At 41.5% G+C, this 17,235-nt stretch overlaps 1 protein-coding gene across 1 annotated transcript; it reads left to right on the forward strand.

The window, feature by feature from the left end:
* The first annotated feature begins 968 nt into the window (after positions 1-968).
* On the forward strand, positions 969-14,585 carry EFCAB14 (EF-hand calcium binding domain 14). Its single transcript, XM_009076270.1, has 10 exons — positions 969-1,023; positions 4,263-4,408; positions 6,302-6,400; positions 8,939-9,049; positions 9,811-9,888; positions 10,737-10,928; positions 11,611-11,691; positions 12,655-12,766; positions 13,433-13,564; positions 14,410-14,585. Exons 1-10 carry the CDS (start codon positions 969-971, stop codon positions 14,583-14,585), a joined length of 1,182 nt encoding a protein of 393 aa, XP_009074518.1.
* The last annotated feature ends 2,650 nt before the right edge of the window (positions 14,586-17,235 follow it).

The following is a 17,235-nucleotide window of genomic DNA, read 5'->3' on the forward strand; positions in this document are numbered from 1 at the left end:
GCCCGGGGCGCCGCGGGGTCCGGGCGGGAGGGAGGCGCCTGCCCTGGCTCCGCGGGGTGCTGGTGTGCGGGTGAGGCTGGGAGCACCCGGAGCTGCGCTGAGTGTGTCCCACCCGGCAGCTCGCCTGGCTGCGGGATAGATGAGTCGTCTAAACACAGGTTGGGTTGGAAGCGACACTAAAGATCATCCAGTTTTACGCCCTCTGCCATCAGCACCTTCCACTAGACCATCTTCTGGCTTGTTTCGTGTTGGTTTTCCCGTTTTGCGCTCAGCGGTGTGCTTCGAGCGGCTCGGGGACAGCAGCTGGAGGTGTTGAGCGCAGTTGTCTGTGTGTGTTCAGTGTGGCATAGTTCTGCACCTGCGAGCTGGCGCAGTGCTGCTCTTCTCACGGGCGTGATGTCCTTTTGCCAATAAATAAGCTTTTCAACTGAGTAGCAGCATTAATAATAAGCTTCTGAGAATAACTGAAAGTAGGCACGTCACAGGGAGACTTGGGCTTTTGCAATTTAGAATACTCCAGAAGTACTTGTTGTAACATTGTGGCAGTACTCTGAATTGAAGCATGTTTTCCAGGCTGTCAAGCAGATGTGCCTAACAAACTTGCATGAGCAGAGCAGGAGATCTTACTAAGGAAAACCTGACAGCTGCTTTTAAATATGCTAGATGTGCCTCCTGAGGATAAGCTGAACAGAGAGCAACAGCCCTGACCTCACTTTACAGCCTTGTTTATTCCTGGAAACACTCTTTGTCAGCTCTTGTCAGCCAAAATGTGTGCTGGTGCCCTGCTGTCCCTTACTTTGCTAGAACGGCATTTAAAGTAAGACTTTTCTAGGTGCTGTTGTATATTCACAGCCTGTGATTTTGTTTTATGCAGGGGAGACTATCTACGATGCTGCAAGTTCTGTTACCCATTATGTGCGTTCGTCATTGTTGCCGCTTGTGTGGTAGCCTGTGTTGGCTTGGTCTGGATGCAGGTGGCTCTCAAGGAGGATCTGGATGCAATAAAGGAGAAGTTTCGAACTAGTAAGTATGAATGTAACCACTGTTTGACATTTTCCTTCGGCAGTATGAAGAGATTTAGTTTCTCACCTGCTCACTCAAAGTCTGAAGGTACTGAGTAGACAAGCTGCCTGTGAACTGAGGGGTTCTTTGCGCCAAGAACACTTGGAGGCTTGGTGAATCTAAGGTGGCTGTTATATGTTCTCGCCTGTTGTATATCTTCTGAGGAGCAGGGACTAGGTGGGCCTGTAGCTCCTTGTACATACATTTCTAGAATTCCTGGCTTTGGTCTTAGGAGTGTTCTTTTTCGAAGAAAGACCCTATTGAAAAAGTTCTGGTCAGCCCTGTCAACGCAGTCTGGGGGATTTTGATGCATCCCTTAAAAAAAATAATGGAAAATAATGTCCTTGTCTTGAACTCTTAAAAAAATCCCTCTGATAGTTGCTATGGTGTTACTGCAGTTTGAATGTTGCTTTGGTTTTGTGCTGCTTTCTTCATATCATTTGAATGTTTATCTTGCTTGTGTTGACGTGTTCTTGTTCAACTTTTATGTCAGGCTGCATATGGTGTGGAGTTAGATCATGTTTATTACTTTGAAGTAAGGAGTGTTTTGCTTGTAGATCTCGGGTTTTCCCAGTCCGTGTAAGATTTCAGTACTAAAACTATTGTAATGCTGAGTTGCCACAGATTGGTGAGATTAAGGTATACTCTTGGTCCTCTGTACCTCAACTCTGGGCACAAGATATGTTTTGGTGCCTTATTTTAGTAGTGCTTAAAATCCTATATGTATGGAAAAAGGCAAGGATAAGCTAAGGAGCTGTGTGAACGGAGCAGAAGGGAGTGAAGCTTAATCATTCAGGTAGTCACTGGCTGCTTCAGGAAAGCAAGGTAGCTGTGTTTCACCTGAGGAGCACTACTGTTACTGTGGGTTTCGTCCCATCGCTTCAGTCTTCATGTTCGAGCTTTTTTGCCCAGGACATGAAGATGACCTGAAAAATAAGGCTGGTGAAATGAGATTAAAAAATAGGAGGCTGCTAGGGCTGGAGATTAAGCAAAGGGTTTTATTTGCTTGTGGGAAAAGAGGTATTGAGGAAATGTGTGCAGAAATTCTTTGGTGTGTGGCTGATGTGAGGTGGGGAAATGCCTGCCAAGGTGGAATGGGTGGGCTGGGTGGAAGGGAAAGAATTCCTGATAGATGTGCTTTTGTATTAACTGATACTGAGCTCTGAAAGTTAGCTGCAACTGCTGTCCACCTGTTAGGGAGGATGCCTTCACTTCCAGGGGCTGCTTTGTGGCTGGGAGCATACCCAGCAGCTCTGCAGTAGCTGTTCCTGTGTTGTGGGTAAGCCAACTGCTGCTCTTCATGGGCTGCTCTGCTCTGAGTGTGTACTGGCAGTCAAAGTTTTGCACAAGGACATTTGTTGGCTTTAGCGTAGCTGAATTTCATCATTCCTGTTCTACACAGACCTCTTTGTTAAAGCAGCTGTTCTTTCTGAGCACACTGTCTGGCAATTACAGATGGGCTTGTTTTTCTTCTTAATAGCTCTGATAGAAAAGCTGTGCATTTAATACTTTGTCTGGTGATAAACGTGTCAGATTTCCTTGCCACTGTAATGGCATGACTAGAAGTTGGATGGGAGCCTCATAATGAGGCACAGCATTTAAAAACAATAACAAAAAAGCAGGCAGCAAGAACAACCTGGTTCCCAAAGGTAGCACTGTGCCTTGGTGAGATGTGTGGGTGAACTGAGGAACAAAGGCATGTGATCCATCTGTCCTACAGCGAGTTCAGAAAAGGAACCTTTCTCCTCTGAATATTCATCCAGATTTTCTTCCCCCTCAGAGCAGATTCCTGTGGTGGTATTTGTTATGTTCTGCCATCCTTGGCACAAACTGAAGATGGTATGAATGCTTTTTTAAAAACAAGACTTTTTGCATCTAGTATGTTTGGAATAGGAGCAAGTCGTGGTGTTTCCCTGCAGTTGTTAGCAATGATGCTAAGAACACATGTGGTGCTTAACCTTCCTAGCACTGCAAAAAGCTCTTGAGTGGAGTCTCCTTATACACAGTGAGAGTGGCAAAGCAGGAAATGATTTGTCTCCAAGATCCTCTGAAACATCAGATCCAGTGTGAACTGCTTGTGTCAAACACAATTCGCTCTCAGTCCATTTCAGCTAAAATACACCTCTCGAGGTCTTATTTAACTGAAAGTGTTACTTGGATCTTGGGTGATCAGTGCAGATGCACCTACCAAGTACTTCTGGAACTCTTTTCCAAGAGAAGTACAATGGGTTTTTGAAGATGCACAGCTTTCCAGTTGTGTGTGTTTGGGCATCCACCCCACAGGTTTCCCCTTGTGACTGGATGAGTCACGCATGGAAATTTGTTCTGGGAGCTGCTAGCTACATAGCACATAGGTCCCACTGCTTTAGCAGGCTGCTCTGAATGATGGCAGTTTGTTGTGGAGCCTTACAGGGTGGAGGTGCAGATTTTGGAGAACTCTGTCATCTCCATCTCAAAACCTTTACTTATTTGTTTCTCAGACCTGGGGATTTAGAATTGCCTAATAGCGCTTAGAGCTAAACAGCTTAGTCACTGCAGATCTGGAAGAGCTGCATTTCTGAGGCTCTCTTGAATTGCTTTGAGCTGCACGTTTCCACCTTCCTGTACCATTAATTGCAGTAATAGCTGACTTTATTTCCAAGGGCCTTGTTGACTGATTTGTTTACCAACAGGTGTTAGTTAGTGTATAAGCTTATAAGTTGGTTTTTTTCAGTTGTCTTTCTGTCATACAGAGCAACTGTAATCACATCAATCTCTTTGAAATTCACTTCATCGGCAGAGCCCCTTTGCAGGCTTGAAAAGGACACTGAGGTTCATTCCACCTGCCTGTTTTGCCTTCCTACTGTTGGCAGTTCTTATTCACAGGCCCATTACTATTTCATGTTCCCCTGTGAAGGTACTGCAAAATAACTGCACTAAATAAAGACCTGCTGAGGCTTGCCAGAATGACAGTACTATGCAAAGTCTTAAATTAGCACAGTCTCTCTGGGTTCTCTCTGCAGATACTGGTACTATTAAAGCGAAAAAGAGCTGTCGTTCTTAACAAACAATTCTGAACTGGCAATAAACCCACATGGAGAAACTGTTATTGCCTTCTGCTGTTGCTGTTTGTAATTTGCTTTCTGCCTTTTAACGTTGTTTACCTGGACTTTTGAGGTGTTTGTTTGTAAATATATTTAATCATTGTTTCATTTCTCTAGTGGAATCTAATCAAAAGACATCATTCCAAGAAATTCCTAAACTGAACGAAGATTTGGTGCAGAACCAAAAGCAGCTAGAACAAATTGAGACTGGAGAACTGGGACTGAATAAAATTTGGACAAATATCACAGAGATCAATTATCAGGTGAGAGGGATAAGTCCTTGGTTTTGGGACACAGTAAAATATTCCATTCAAATTTATTTTTACATAAATTAATTTCAGGTACAGTGCTGTGCTTTTATCTAAGGACTTCTGTGACCATATGCTAAACTTTTATTTTTGAAGTTAAAATAGAGTATAAACTTCATTATTAAACAAGCATAAACCAGCTTGAGGATCCAGCTGGACTGGAGTGTGATCACACAGAGGAGGAGTTGCGTAACTGGTGGAAAGACTTCAGGCAGAATTTTAAAAGAGCCTGAGAACTCTGTAGTTCTTAATTTTCTTGCTAAATAGTTGAGATGTTTATGAGGAGATAGTTGACATTTCAAATTTCTGATAGTGTCTTCAAACGTTTAATAAGCATGGAGAAGAGTTACCTGACTCAGTGCAAGTTCCTGTTGCTACAGATAGAGTAGTGATGTCTCGTGAATATAAAATCTGCTAACACACTGAACTCTGAGCTGGTGTAAGTCCTGGTGCTGTTTATGCAGCTCGAACTAAGCCACTTAACAGAGCTGTTTCCTCAGCTGCTCTATTAACTCATTCTTCAAATGAGTTAATGAAGCAAGGCTCTTACTGACATTTTTGCCCCAGAGGGTAAACGTTCAGAGCTGTTTGCAGTGAATGGTATCAAGAGGTGTGTGTCTGAACCCTCCTTGACACAGATGCTTTGGGTTTAATTTCTGAGAGTACTGAGGTGCCTGCTCAGATTGGTTTTTCTTCAGTCCCATGTGGTGGTTAAGTGCTTTCTGGGGCACATAAGTATATCCGAAAATTCAATTTGCTTTCTTTGGCATCTGACAATGTGCTTTATCCACAGTTATTTAGGTTCTTCATGAGACTTTTAAAATGCTCTTATCTGCACCTGGATGATAAAGATACTTGCACGTGGTTCTTGCAGACCCTTGAGTTACTTCAGGGTCTGGTTACGATTTGAGCCAGATCTACTGGGGATCAAAATTTTAGTTACTGGGCTTTTTTTTTCCATGAATTGTTGCGATGTGCTGCTGGGAATTACCTCAGCCAATATTCACAGCTGTGGAGCTAGATAGTTGAAATGCCAGCTGATCAACACTGACCTAATGTAAAATCAGGATCTTGTCCATTTCCTCAGCTTGCTAAACAACTCTTTTTTTTTTTTTTTTTTTAAAACCAGAAGAAAGTGGATTTTATCCACTCCACTTTTGTGCTGTCAGATGTAAGAAGAAATTGGTTTTCTTTGTTTTGACTACTGATGGCTACAAAATGATCTCAGGGTGTTAGCATTAGCAATGAGTGACTCCATGTAGTTCTCAATTTATTTGACAACCTCTAGATTGGAATGAAGATGCATTGAGTAACTTGCTGTCAGGGTCGAACAGTTAACAGAAATTGAGATAACCTGCTGTACCTAGGTTGTGACTGTTCTACCTCTGTAGCAGAAGGTTTGGCTGATAACATGCAACTTTGCCTGTCACTCAGCTGGAGAAGTTGGTGTGGCTTCACTGGATTTTGCCAGGCAGATTTGATTGCTAAATACGGAAGTGGATGAATATTTCCTCCATGTAATCACTTCTTGCACAATTTTTTAAATCTTCTCTCTAAGAGGATGAATGTAACATTGGCAGTGGGTGCCTTACTTGAAAAGAAGGGTCTTCTATGGCTTTCATTCAGTTAAAAAAATTAAATAAAATCTTGTTCTTTTGCAAGAGGCAGAACATTTTTTTATGTAGCCTAGGCAGCATGTCTAACCTAAAGACAGGAGTGTTTTGTGTGTGCACATAGAGAATTTTGTATTGCCATAGGTTTTAATGTTACACATTAGGCCATTAATAGTGGGGAAGGTCAGAATCAGGATTATGTTGCCTAATTCTAAGTATTCCTTTTTGGTTTTAGATATCACTATTGACTACAATAGTAAGTCATCTCAAAAACAACATAAAGTCTGCTGCTGGTCTGATTTCTCTTCCTCTCACAGTAGAGAAACTTCAGAAGGCAAGTACTGTAAATGTGGCTGTCACTAAATGTGTTCTGTGCTGCCAAGCTGCAGCTGGGCTCTTGGGGACAGCAGTGACAACAGGTGCTGCCTGAATTGCCCACGAGAAATATTTGTTTCTCTTGTCTTAAAGTTTGACTTCATATACTTGATATTTTATGGTCCTGTGATAATGTATGTGAGGTAAAAACCTTGAAGGCCTTGTTTGTCACTTGTGACAACATAATACAAACAAATGCATTGCCAAATATTTACCTTGGAGATGATCTTTATTGTTACTTTCCTTCAAGTTGCGAATCTTAATATCATTTAAGACACTTGGAAAAAGTCTGTCTGCAGTTTTATAACTCTGCTTGCAAATAGATGGCTTGTTTAACTTTTTTAATTGGAAAAGAAAATTGATTGCTTTCTGTTAAGTGTCTTGCCATGTGCCTTAGCTGAGCATTCTTTGCCAAAGCACTCCCCAGTTTACTTTGTCTTGTTGAGACTTGCCCTGCTCTGCCATGGCAGTTCTGTTTATTTAGCAATAATCATATACGTTGGGTTAACACCTAATATGAGTCCAGTCTTTGTGGCATTATGTATTTCCACTTCTCATTTCCTATCCCTACAGAATTAATGTATAATCCACAAGCTAGTGATACACAAAGCAATTACTGTGGTTTGGCTGATCAGGCTGCCAGGGTTTCTTTTTCTGGGAGCAATACAAAGCCATTTCCTATGCTTCTAATTTACTGTTTCAAGCGTGCTAGATTTTTTAAGGCATGTTGTATCAGCAGTGGTGTGTCCAACAGGACCAGGGCAGTGATCGTGCCCCTGTATTCAGCACTGGTGAGGCTACACCTGAAATCCTGTCCCCAGTTTTGGGCCCCTCACTGCTAAAAATACATTGACTTGGTGGAGTGTGTCCAGAGAAGGGCCACAAAGCTGGTGAAGGACCTGGAGCACAAGTCTTATGAGGAGCAGTGGAGGGTGTTTAGCCCAGAGAAAAGGAGGCTGGGGGGACATTATTGCTCTCTACAACTACCTGAAAGGGGGTTATAGTGAGATGTGGGTCGGTCTCTTCTCCCAAGTAACAAGCCTTGAGGAAAAGGCCTCAAGCTGTGTCAGGGAGGTTTAGATTAGATAATCGGAAAAATTTCTTCACTGAAGGGGTTGTCAAACATTGGAACAGGCTGCACAGGGCAGTGGTGGAGTTGCCATCTCTGGATGTATTTAAAGGATGTGGATAGGGACTTCGGGTGGACTTGGCAGTGCAGGGTTAATGGCAGGACTCAATCTTAAAGGTCCTTTCCAACCTAAATGATTCTATGATAATGCTGCTTTTCTTGTGGTTGAATCTGGTTTTCTTAAGCCTTTTTCCCTGTAGATACCATTCCTGGAAGTGAGGAACGGCCTGCAGGTATTAGAGCCCTGAAGGATTACTCAGGGAGGTCTCCTTGGACAGTGGCTTTTGTTTATACTGATGAAAGGTGCCAAAGGCATCCTGAGGTCCTCCAGGGCAGAGAGATTGCTTACTGAACCTGTGTTCAGACTTGCAGAATGGAGAGCTGCAGAAAGATCTGTGTGGATGTTGTTTGAATATAGTCTGGGTAGCTAGAGGGTCACTTCAGTGCCTTAAGAGCTTATGAGCATAACAGGGTCGTAGGAAATGGAGAGTTTTTTAGATGGGTTCTGTGCGTTGTGATGATTGACGAAGGTATCAAAAATGTAATGGTAAACAGAGACCTGCTCTATCCTGTTACTGTAACTTCCACTAGTGTTTGTGGATGTCCTAGCTGGCAGTGTGGCTCTGAGAGGTGCTGTGCTGTCAGCTGCTAAAGCACCAGTGCAGCTTTACAGAATAGTTTCTTTCTGAAGGTAGAGCTGGGGGCAGGGGGAGTTCACATAGGTGAAAGCAAGGGAAGGATGAGCAGGAGTAGTTGGAGGCAGAGGTAGCTGTTAGAGCACACTGACTGTACCTGTGGAATTCACAGGGACTTTCCTGATGCTTCCTTTAGAAAAGGGCAATACTTGCTTGGAAACCTAATCTGCAACCTTTGACTGATGAGTTTTACCGTGTGATATGTCTGATGGGTAGTCTTGAAAAACAATTAAGGCAGGAGAAATTGGTGATATCAGCATCCTTGTATTTAATACACATACTCTGTGTAGAGAGGAGTTAAGATGTCTTCATATCAGGATTACTGCTTTTTCTTTTTTGTGTGTGTGTTTGGTTTTTTGTTTGTTTGTTTGGTTTTTGTTTTCCAGTTCCAGGACATTTGTATTGTTGTGGGAGTGGAAGTAACAAGCCTATAATTTGGTTATCCAGCTTAAGCCCTAATGATGTAGAGTATGTCTTTGTTGCCTGGAGATGCAATGGGTCTAATTTGCAGTTTTGACTGCAAATAAAGTTCCAAATACTTCAAACTCACGTGCATGTTTTGTTAGTGAAACTGTAGGCAAACTGCCACAAAAACATTGTGTTTAGTAGATTGGAACTTTGGGGCAGTGTAGTTTGAAGAAGGCTAAGATGTCTGTCATCTCCTTTATTGCAGACTGTAGCAAACATAGGTAGCACACTCACCAGTGTGGCTCATGATGTTGAAAATATACAGACAGCTATTGAAGAATACAAGAAATCCATAGAAACACTCCAGAATGACGTGGTAAGAAAAATGCATTGATTTAACACTGTGTTTTAATGGTTACCTGCCTAAGCATGAAGCAGGTTAAAGAACTGTGTGGAGTTCTGCCTTTTGCCTTTGAAATACTTGAGGTTTCAGTAGGTTGGTATATTAATTAGTTAATCTAATCCCTGTGTGACATCTCCTGTATGGTACTGGATACATATTTATCTGGAGCCAGAATTGTTGGTCCCCACTATACTATTTATCCTGCAGATTTTTGCTTCCTACTCTACTGCTGTGGAGCCTTGGGAAACTCTGCTTCTGTGTGATGCAGGGGACTGCTTGAATTAAGGATGAGTATAAGGATGAACCAGAAACTACTGTATTTGCAGTGACCTCTCACTTGAGGTTAACAAACTGAGCCAATAATCACAGTTTTTCAGCTAAACTGCAATACAGCTGTACTTTAGTAAGAACACTTGCAGATGAAATCTAAATTAGATACATAATAAAGCTCGATTCAGTCAGTGGGTGCTATGAAAACATTATAGATGTGGCAGTGAAATGTGTATCATAATCCTTCATTAAATGGAGAAGAGCTAATTAGGAGGGTTTAATAAAAATAAATTTGAACTTTGTGTGTTTGAAAGAGAAAACTATTAGCCTAGTTAAAATACTGCATGCACAACAGACATGAGTGGCTATAATTGTGGCAAAACATCCTTAGCTGCATTCTGCCAGTTATTCAAGCTTATTTACAGGAATTTGGTAAGATAATTTTCTACTTGTTTCCTTAGAAGGAATTAAAACAGATGCCTTCACTTCCCTCCACTGTTGTGCCAGGAACGGAGAGAAATCTGACAGAAAATTGCAAAAAGGTATTATTCTCCCTTGCATAAAGAATATTGGTACAGGTATCATGGCTATGTAACTTACTTGTGTGTTTTGCAGTTCTGTAGCGTGCAAGAAAGTATGGGTTTTTTTATCAAGACAATACTGATAACATCCTTCAAAACAAACTATAAGATATTTTTGCTGTAGTTTGTTCCTGTGTAAGTGCAGCAGGAAAGTATCCTAGTCTGAGTATTTTTTGTGTTCTGATTGGGTGAGAAGTAAAAAAAATGAAACACTATCTGTCAAACTACAGGTGTTCTTTGCTAATGTAAATGAGTTAAAGGCTTTTAATGGCATGGGTTTATGGCAGGTACTTGCCAATCTGAGCAAATTTGGGAGTGGCATGTATTGAGTCACCCTCAATGTAATGAGCTGTGGTAAGCAGTAATTCATTAACAAAAAAAAGGTTAATGTGTGTGTGTTTAGCTGAATGTGTTGGAATGGAATGACTGCACTTATATTTAATACAGTTGACATCTTCCTCAAAAAGAATCTTGTGTATAACTATGCCCAGTATTTGCTTTCTTGGGAGAAACAGTTGGTGTGCTTACAACGCTTGCCCTGGAAAACTAGATGAATAGGCTTTCTGTGTTCACTGGCACAGCTGAAGTGGTTACAGTAGCAACAAAGAGGTTAGCCCTGAGGAAGAATCTCAGTTTCAAATTTTGAAAGTTGGAGTAACTTTCTGGAAGCTTCCAGCTGGATGTTTACAGCAGTGTCAGTGGAGAGCCAGTCTGAACCTCCCAATGAAACTGGGTCAATTGTTGTGTTGTTAATAGCCAGAGTGCTGCAGAGGTTGAGTAAACTGCCATGTGCTGGGTTTATATTTCAGGAAAACCAGGCACTACGTGCAGCTTTGGAAGAGCTAAACAATACTGTAGTCACGTACCAAAAGTTGAATGACATCAGACTCCTAAATGTGGATTCAGCCATTGGCAACCTTAGCCGGAAGGTTTTGCTGTTTGAAAACTCTCCCCTTGCTGTGAATAATCTGGACAGAAGAGAGAACTTGTCTACCAATGTGGTAAGTATTTGATGACTAAGGGTGTCTACTCAGGCTGGTAGTTTCAACACTTTCTATGCACTATGGATACAACTTCTCAAACCTCACTAACATCAGAATGAAACTTGAGATACTCAGGATTTTATTATGAAAGGATAGATTTTGTTCTGTATTTCTAAACAGATAACCCAACATTAAGGGTATCTCTGAAGCAGTCATTTCTTCCCTGCAGAAACTACAGAAAAATGACCCAAACACTGTGACATTTAAGACTTTGATGATTCCTTAATGGTGTGGAATTTACAAACTGAGCTATGTTTTAGGATTTAGTCTGGCATAGGTCTGTTAAAACCACTGAGGAGCTAGGTGGGACCCTGCATGGTTAAATAGTGCTTCGATGCTAAAAAAATCCCAATAAAAAACCTAGCCTAAATACGTTCATAAATCATTCCAGTGCTTGCTGTATGCCATACTGGGACCAGTCTGCAAGAACATATTCTGTATGTTTAGCAATAAAGGAACATGCTGACGTTGCTGGGGTAAATTATATAACTCATTGTTAAGACATCATGTTTATCTTAGCATGTATCTGCCCTGGTTATTTTCCTGCTTTATGCCTGCCAAATTTGAAGGAAATAAACTCTGCTGTGGAAAATAAAATACACAGGAATAAACTCTGCTCTGCACTACTTTTTTTCTGTAGGGGAATGATGCAACTACCTCTCTAAAAGTGCAAAGTGAAGATCAACCAGATAGTGAAACTCAGTCAAATAAAGAACTGAAGGTAAAGTAAGGGAATACAAATTATAATGGATTAGTAGAGCATGTAATCATCTCTCTAATCATATTTTAAATGGAACTTAATTGAGCAAAGGTCTGCAAACAGTCTGATCAAGCCGTTTAAAATCCAGAGGGAAGGACATTTACACAACTCATTTTGGGGACAGGAAGTCAATTAGGGTGGAAGAAAAGTGGCACATTTTGGCACTGACTACATGTGAGATAACACAGCAGAGCTGTTGTAGTATCCTTCCATCCAACTGAAGCAATCTTGGGATGTTCAGACCATGGACCAGTGGAACAGGAGGCTCTGGCAGGCAGCTGCTTTGAGTACCCACTGCCAGGCTTTCAGCACAGCTAGCTCAGCTGTTGGGGATTCAGTTTCCATCTGTTGGGGGTGAGTGAATGGGCTACAGTGTCAGTTCTGAGCTTGTATTGATGTGAACTCGACCTTTTATCTGGAACCTACTCATAAAAAGAGCAAGGGAACTGCATATGAAAAAATGTGACAGATACAGTGACTCCTGCACAAAGGTAGAACTGCAGGCAAACATCTGAAACAGTTATGCAATTCAATTATTGTGTAAGTGTTCACTCCAAGTATGTTTGACTGTTCTATATTAAGGTTTCTCAGTGTCTTGCTCTTTCCTGTAGGAAATACAGAAATTGAATGTCAGATTCTTTTGAAATCGGTGTCTGCAAAATAGTTGTCTATTTTTCAGGCTGAGGGACTGATGCTGTTGTTTTCTTTCTGACCACTTATTACTTATTACTGAACTTGTTACTAAACATCTTTCTATTGATTTTTAATTTTTATTTTCTTTTTGTTTTTAAATCTTGTTCATAATTTTTAACTTGATCAACCTCTAAGTCACTCAAAAGTTGTTCATATGTTTTAAGACTTTTCCAGATTGTCTACATATACTGAAAGGGTCCTTTCTAAGATTATTTTTCTCTACATATGCAGAAAACAGGAACTAGAGATTCTCAGGTATCAAAACTGAGAGAGACACTTCAGCTGATCAGTGCTCTCACAGGCAAGCCAGAAAATGACAGATCCATTGAGACATCAAAGAATGGTAAGAATGTCTTGTTATAATGATCCATTAACCTGGAGATTCCCTGTGTAACTCAAAGAATAACTAATGAAGGTGGATAATTTGGACTGTTCCTTAAGATTTCAATGAAGGTTATGTAGTTAGAGTGGTAGGAAACTGATGTCTCTAAAACAGAAAATTTTGTATGACTCCAAAACTTTGAAGGTGACTTTCCATGTGTATGGCAGGATGCACATGCATCAACAGCTTGTGTTTGAGGGCCTGCAGGGATTAGCTTGTAGAACTTTATATCCAGTAACATCTGGGTTTGCTTTTTCGTAAGTGTACCACAGAGGAAAGGTCTGTATCTCTGCTGACCAGTTCTGCACTTCTGCTGTATATATTCAGGTGATGCTGAACATCAGATTTTAGATACTTCATTGCAATAGAACTGTGCTGGTGGTTCATTACAAATACACATCTCCTACTACAGTATGAGATATTAAAGCTCTATAGCTGTCCAAAAACTGTCCTTTCAATTATTGGTGAAAAGGGGCAACATTGCTGTATTCTGAAAATGATTTTTGCAGCATTCTTATCCCATACAGCTTAAAAAAAGAATTAGTTTTGTAAGATTTTTTGAGTTTTGTTTCTGATAACGCTAATTCTGCGGAATTAGTAAGACTAATGGAAACTGTTTTGTAACAGTTGAAAGTAGTGCGAGTGCTACAGCAGAGCCCACAGATCTTTCAAGGCTGGCTTCAAGGTCAGCTGGTGACAACACGGAGAGTAATGGGCAGCTGAACCATCTGTCCTTACCAGGAATTTCCAACATCAGAGGTATGTCCTTTCTAGGCTGACCTTTACTCCTGAATATTTCATGTAAGTGTTTAGGACACAGTATCTGGAATTACAGAAGTGTGTTTGGGCATTCTGGGAGAAGTGAGGTCAGTTTGAAAAGCTTGGGAGCCACAGACTTAAAAGTAAATAAATAAAAAAAACCCCACAAACAACAGAAGGGAGAGAACAGCACACAGCAGAAAGAAACAGATTTAAACAGGAATGTAAGTGAATTATGATTGCTTTGAGTACCAAAGTATCATATCAAGTGCCCCAGAGACTAGGAGAGAAGTCAAGGGCAGAATTAGTGTGCTGAAGGAAAAAGATGTAGGTGTGAATGTGTATGTTCTGGGGCTTTTTTCTTTTCTCTCTGTTTTTCTTCTTTTAAGAGAACACGGCCTGGCCAGACGAATGGTTTCTGGAGCTTGCTGTTCAGTCTCTTCAGCTACTGAAAGGGCAACACTTTGCATCAGGAAGTGAATAGACACTTTTCCCTTTATATCCTCTGTGCCATTGGTATAGCAACAGTCAATCAGAGCTTGCTTTTGTGGAGGAGAACTCTGTCTGCATGCAGTTAGTGGTTGTAAAATGGGCTGTTGGTTGTGGCCAGAAATAGGGATTACTTTTTTCAGATTTAATGTCATTTAGTCCAGAAATGTTCATGCTTTTTTCTCCTAGACCATTACCGACAGCTTGTGACAGCAGAAGAGGCAAACTCCAGACTCAGGGAGGCTGTGTTTAATTACTGGGTAGTAAGACACAGTGCTGTAAAACTGGGAAAGCAGCTTATAGGATATTCCTATGTACTTAAAGGAGCTACTTCTCAATCCTTGTTCTCTTTGCAGATCTCCAGAATTTGTTTGAAAAAGCAGCTGAAGATGCTGATGGAAAACTCTCATATGAGGATCTTCAAAAGCTGCTTGGCTCCACAGCCCCAGAGTCACAGAGCTTTAAGGAATTTGACACTGATGGAGATGAGAAATACACACTAAAAGAACTGAGATTAGCATTAGGTATATAGGATATATATTTAGAAATGTGATACTGGTGGATGTTGCTGTTGCTAAAGGAAGCTACAGAACATGAAAAACTATGTCTGCACTTTCCCAGTGTTTTACTGATCTCTGGAGCTAAATTACTGTACACATTGCCACTCTTCTTTTTCATTTGCATTTATTGAAAAGAAATTTACAAATTTATATGTCTATGGGACATAATATTGGGACTGTGTTAAAATCCAGAAAATTCCCAAACTTGGAAACATTTTCCTCTCATTCTTTCCTTTTTCAAGGGAGTTCTTGGTTTTAATTTAAAATGTGTACATACTGAAATAAAACTATGGTTTTGTATTTCACTGAAATTTGCCTTAAATTAGAGAGCTGCACTTTATGTAGAGCAGAAGGAAATCTGTCTTGCAGAGATGGGCTGCTTCTGCTTGTAAATATGAGACAGAGTAAATTAAGCATATTTAAGGGGAAGTTTGTGTCAGGGGCTGTTTTGGTAGTAAGCTGCTTATAACAAGAGACTGAGCCTGAAACGGGTGGTTAAGAGCTTCAGCTAAATTTCTGATTTTTGACTCAGTATATCCATGAATAAGTTTGGCCTCAGTCAGAGGAAATCAGGAGGAGTAAGTCATGCCCATCTATAGCAGGATGTATTTTTAAAGGGAAGAGTTGAAAGTGTTCTATATCATGAGCCTACAGGAGCAATTAACTTCCCAAATGCTTGGGTTTTCACTTCAGCATCCTTTGAGCTTTGCTGTGTTGCATCCAGATTATATTTTGTGAGATGAGCCTGTCTATTTTTTTTAAAAAATTAACATATTGAATAGCTTTAACAGATGCTTAAGAGGTAAAAGTCTGCAAAGCAGCCTGCTGAGTAGCATGAACAGTTCACACCTCAGCAGTGTGCTGATACACTCCAGGAGTGTGAAGAGCTGGGGAGGCCAAGAGTAGACTTGTGAGCTGTATCCTGACTATTGTGAATGCGATCACTTCTTGGTACCCTAATTTTTTGTGTTCTTGCCAATGGAAGGATGCAAAAAGCAGGTAGGCATGTGTAATGGCATTGCTGTTCTGTACTGACACCTGGGCTGTAAATGAAGTTTCCTTACTGTAATGAAACTTAAAAGTATCTGTTTATAGTAGTGGATCTAAGCACAGTATATTTATAACCTGGAACACAGGAAACTGACTTCTGCAGAGGGGATTCTCTCTCGCAGGCTAGGTGAGGGCCAAGTTGGATGATTTTGCTCACAAATATCACTGATCTTGTTGAGAGCTTTTTTGCATGATTAGTGAGTTGAAGTTGTCCACTTTGCTGAAACATCAGTTTATGTGGAAGTTGGTTCATAATCATTGACTTTTATGTAACTTTAGACTGGATGTTTTATCAATAATTGTATTCTAGAAGTATGGATCAGCAAAGGAATGTGCAAAATGAAACCCCATTACCCATTTCCTAGGCTTCCTTCACTGTTGCTCTTCTATCCTGTTTGGGTAATGCAGATGTCACCCAATACCAAAATGCTTTTGATGTGATGTTTGAAAATGCAGTATTTAAAAACCAAACCAAACCAATCAACCTTGGCTTTACAGAGGACAAGAAGCTAACACTTGCTTCTTGCTGCTTCCCACACCCTTTTATACGCTACTGTATAATTCTTTAACCAAATAAAAAAATAGCAATAAAATGTAACCATTCTGATATTTTATTTGTACATACTGTATCATAGCCATATGCCAGAGTTTGCAAAATATTTTTGGAAGTTTATTTGTATGAAACTTAACTTACCTTAAAATTTAAGGGATTATTGTATCGCCACATGAATCTATTAGTGTTTTGTTTTGTTGCAGTCTGCTGTATTTTTAGAAGGCTCTTCACCAGCAGTAGTGAAACTGTCAGCTAGACACAATGTGTGCTGTTCCACTGCCTGTGTCCTCTGCCAGGGAGCTGAGCTGCTTGGCAGTCGGCACTGGGCCGTGGCTGTCCGCGGGTGCTGCTTAACTTGCATGTCGAGAGCATAGTCAGTCACTAATTGCTGTAGTCACTGCTGCTGTAGGATGGACTTGTGCTGTCACTTTGATAAAATCTGATCGTCTCCGAGTACGGTGGTCGCTTCTCTTTGACCTGGGTTGTGCTGCAAGCTGGGAGCACTGGTCCCATCCCTGCGAGATTTCTGCTGTGCCACTGCTCTCCGTCCCGCACGCTGCCCAGCAGTTGGCAGGGCTCCTCTCCCCTGTAGATGGTAGCATAAAAACCATGAGCGTAGTAAATTCACCTGTCCGGATGTCGCTCGTGCCTGTTGCCGGTGGGCTGCTCGAGGGGCGGCTCCAAGTCCTGGAGGAAAAAGCGATATCTGTCTGCAATCGGAAAAAATGAAGCGGCGAGAGTGACAAGCGTGGGCTGCAGCGGGCACGGAGCGCTGCGCTGCTGGGACCTGCTGCTGTGCTGTGATTCCTGGGTTCATTTTCGGGCTGTACTTGCGGTTTGGTGATCCCCGCGCGGGGAGCCAAGCGTGTGCGCATCGCGCGGCTCTCGCTGCTGTAACGCGGCTGCTCATGGAGCGCAATAAAACCTCATTCCCATGTGCGGCTCGGCCTCTTCCGTGCGGGGCGGGCGGGCACGGGGGAAGCAGCAAGGACGGGCGGGCGGAGCTTTGGGTCGGGGAG

Source organism: Acanthisitta chloris, unplaced genomic scaffold (assembly GCF_000695815.1).
Source record: "Acanthisitta chloris isolate BGI_N310 unplaced genomic scaffold, ASM69581v1 scaffold22886, whole genome shotgun sequence".
In the NCBI taxonomy this organism is placed as follows: domain Eukaryota; kingdom Metazoa; phylum Chordata; class Aves; order Passeriformes; family Acanthisittidae; genus Acanthisitta; species Acanthisitta chloris.

Coding starts and splice junctions, on each gene's coding strand:
- EFCAB14 (XM_009076270.1), top strand. CDS start 969: ATGCAGGTGGCTCTCAAGGAGGATCTGGATGCAATAAAGGAGAAGTTT. Junction 9,050..9,810: donor AAACACTCCAGAATGACGTG/GTAAGAAAAATG, acceptor TTTCCTTAGAAG/GAATTAAAACAGATGCCTTC. Junction 11,692..12,654: donor AGTCAAATAAAGAACTGAAG/GTAAAGTAAGGG, acceptor CTACATATGCAG/AAAACAGGAACTAGAGATTC.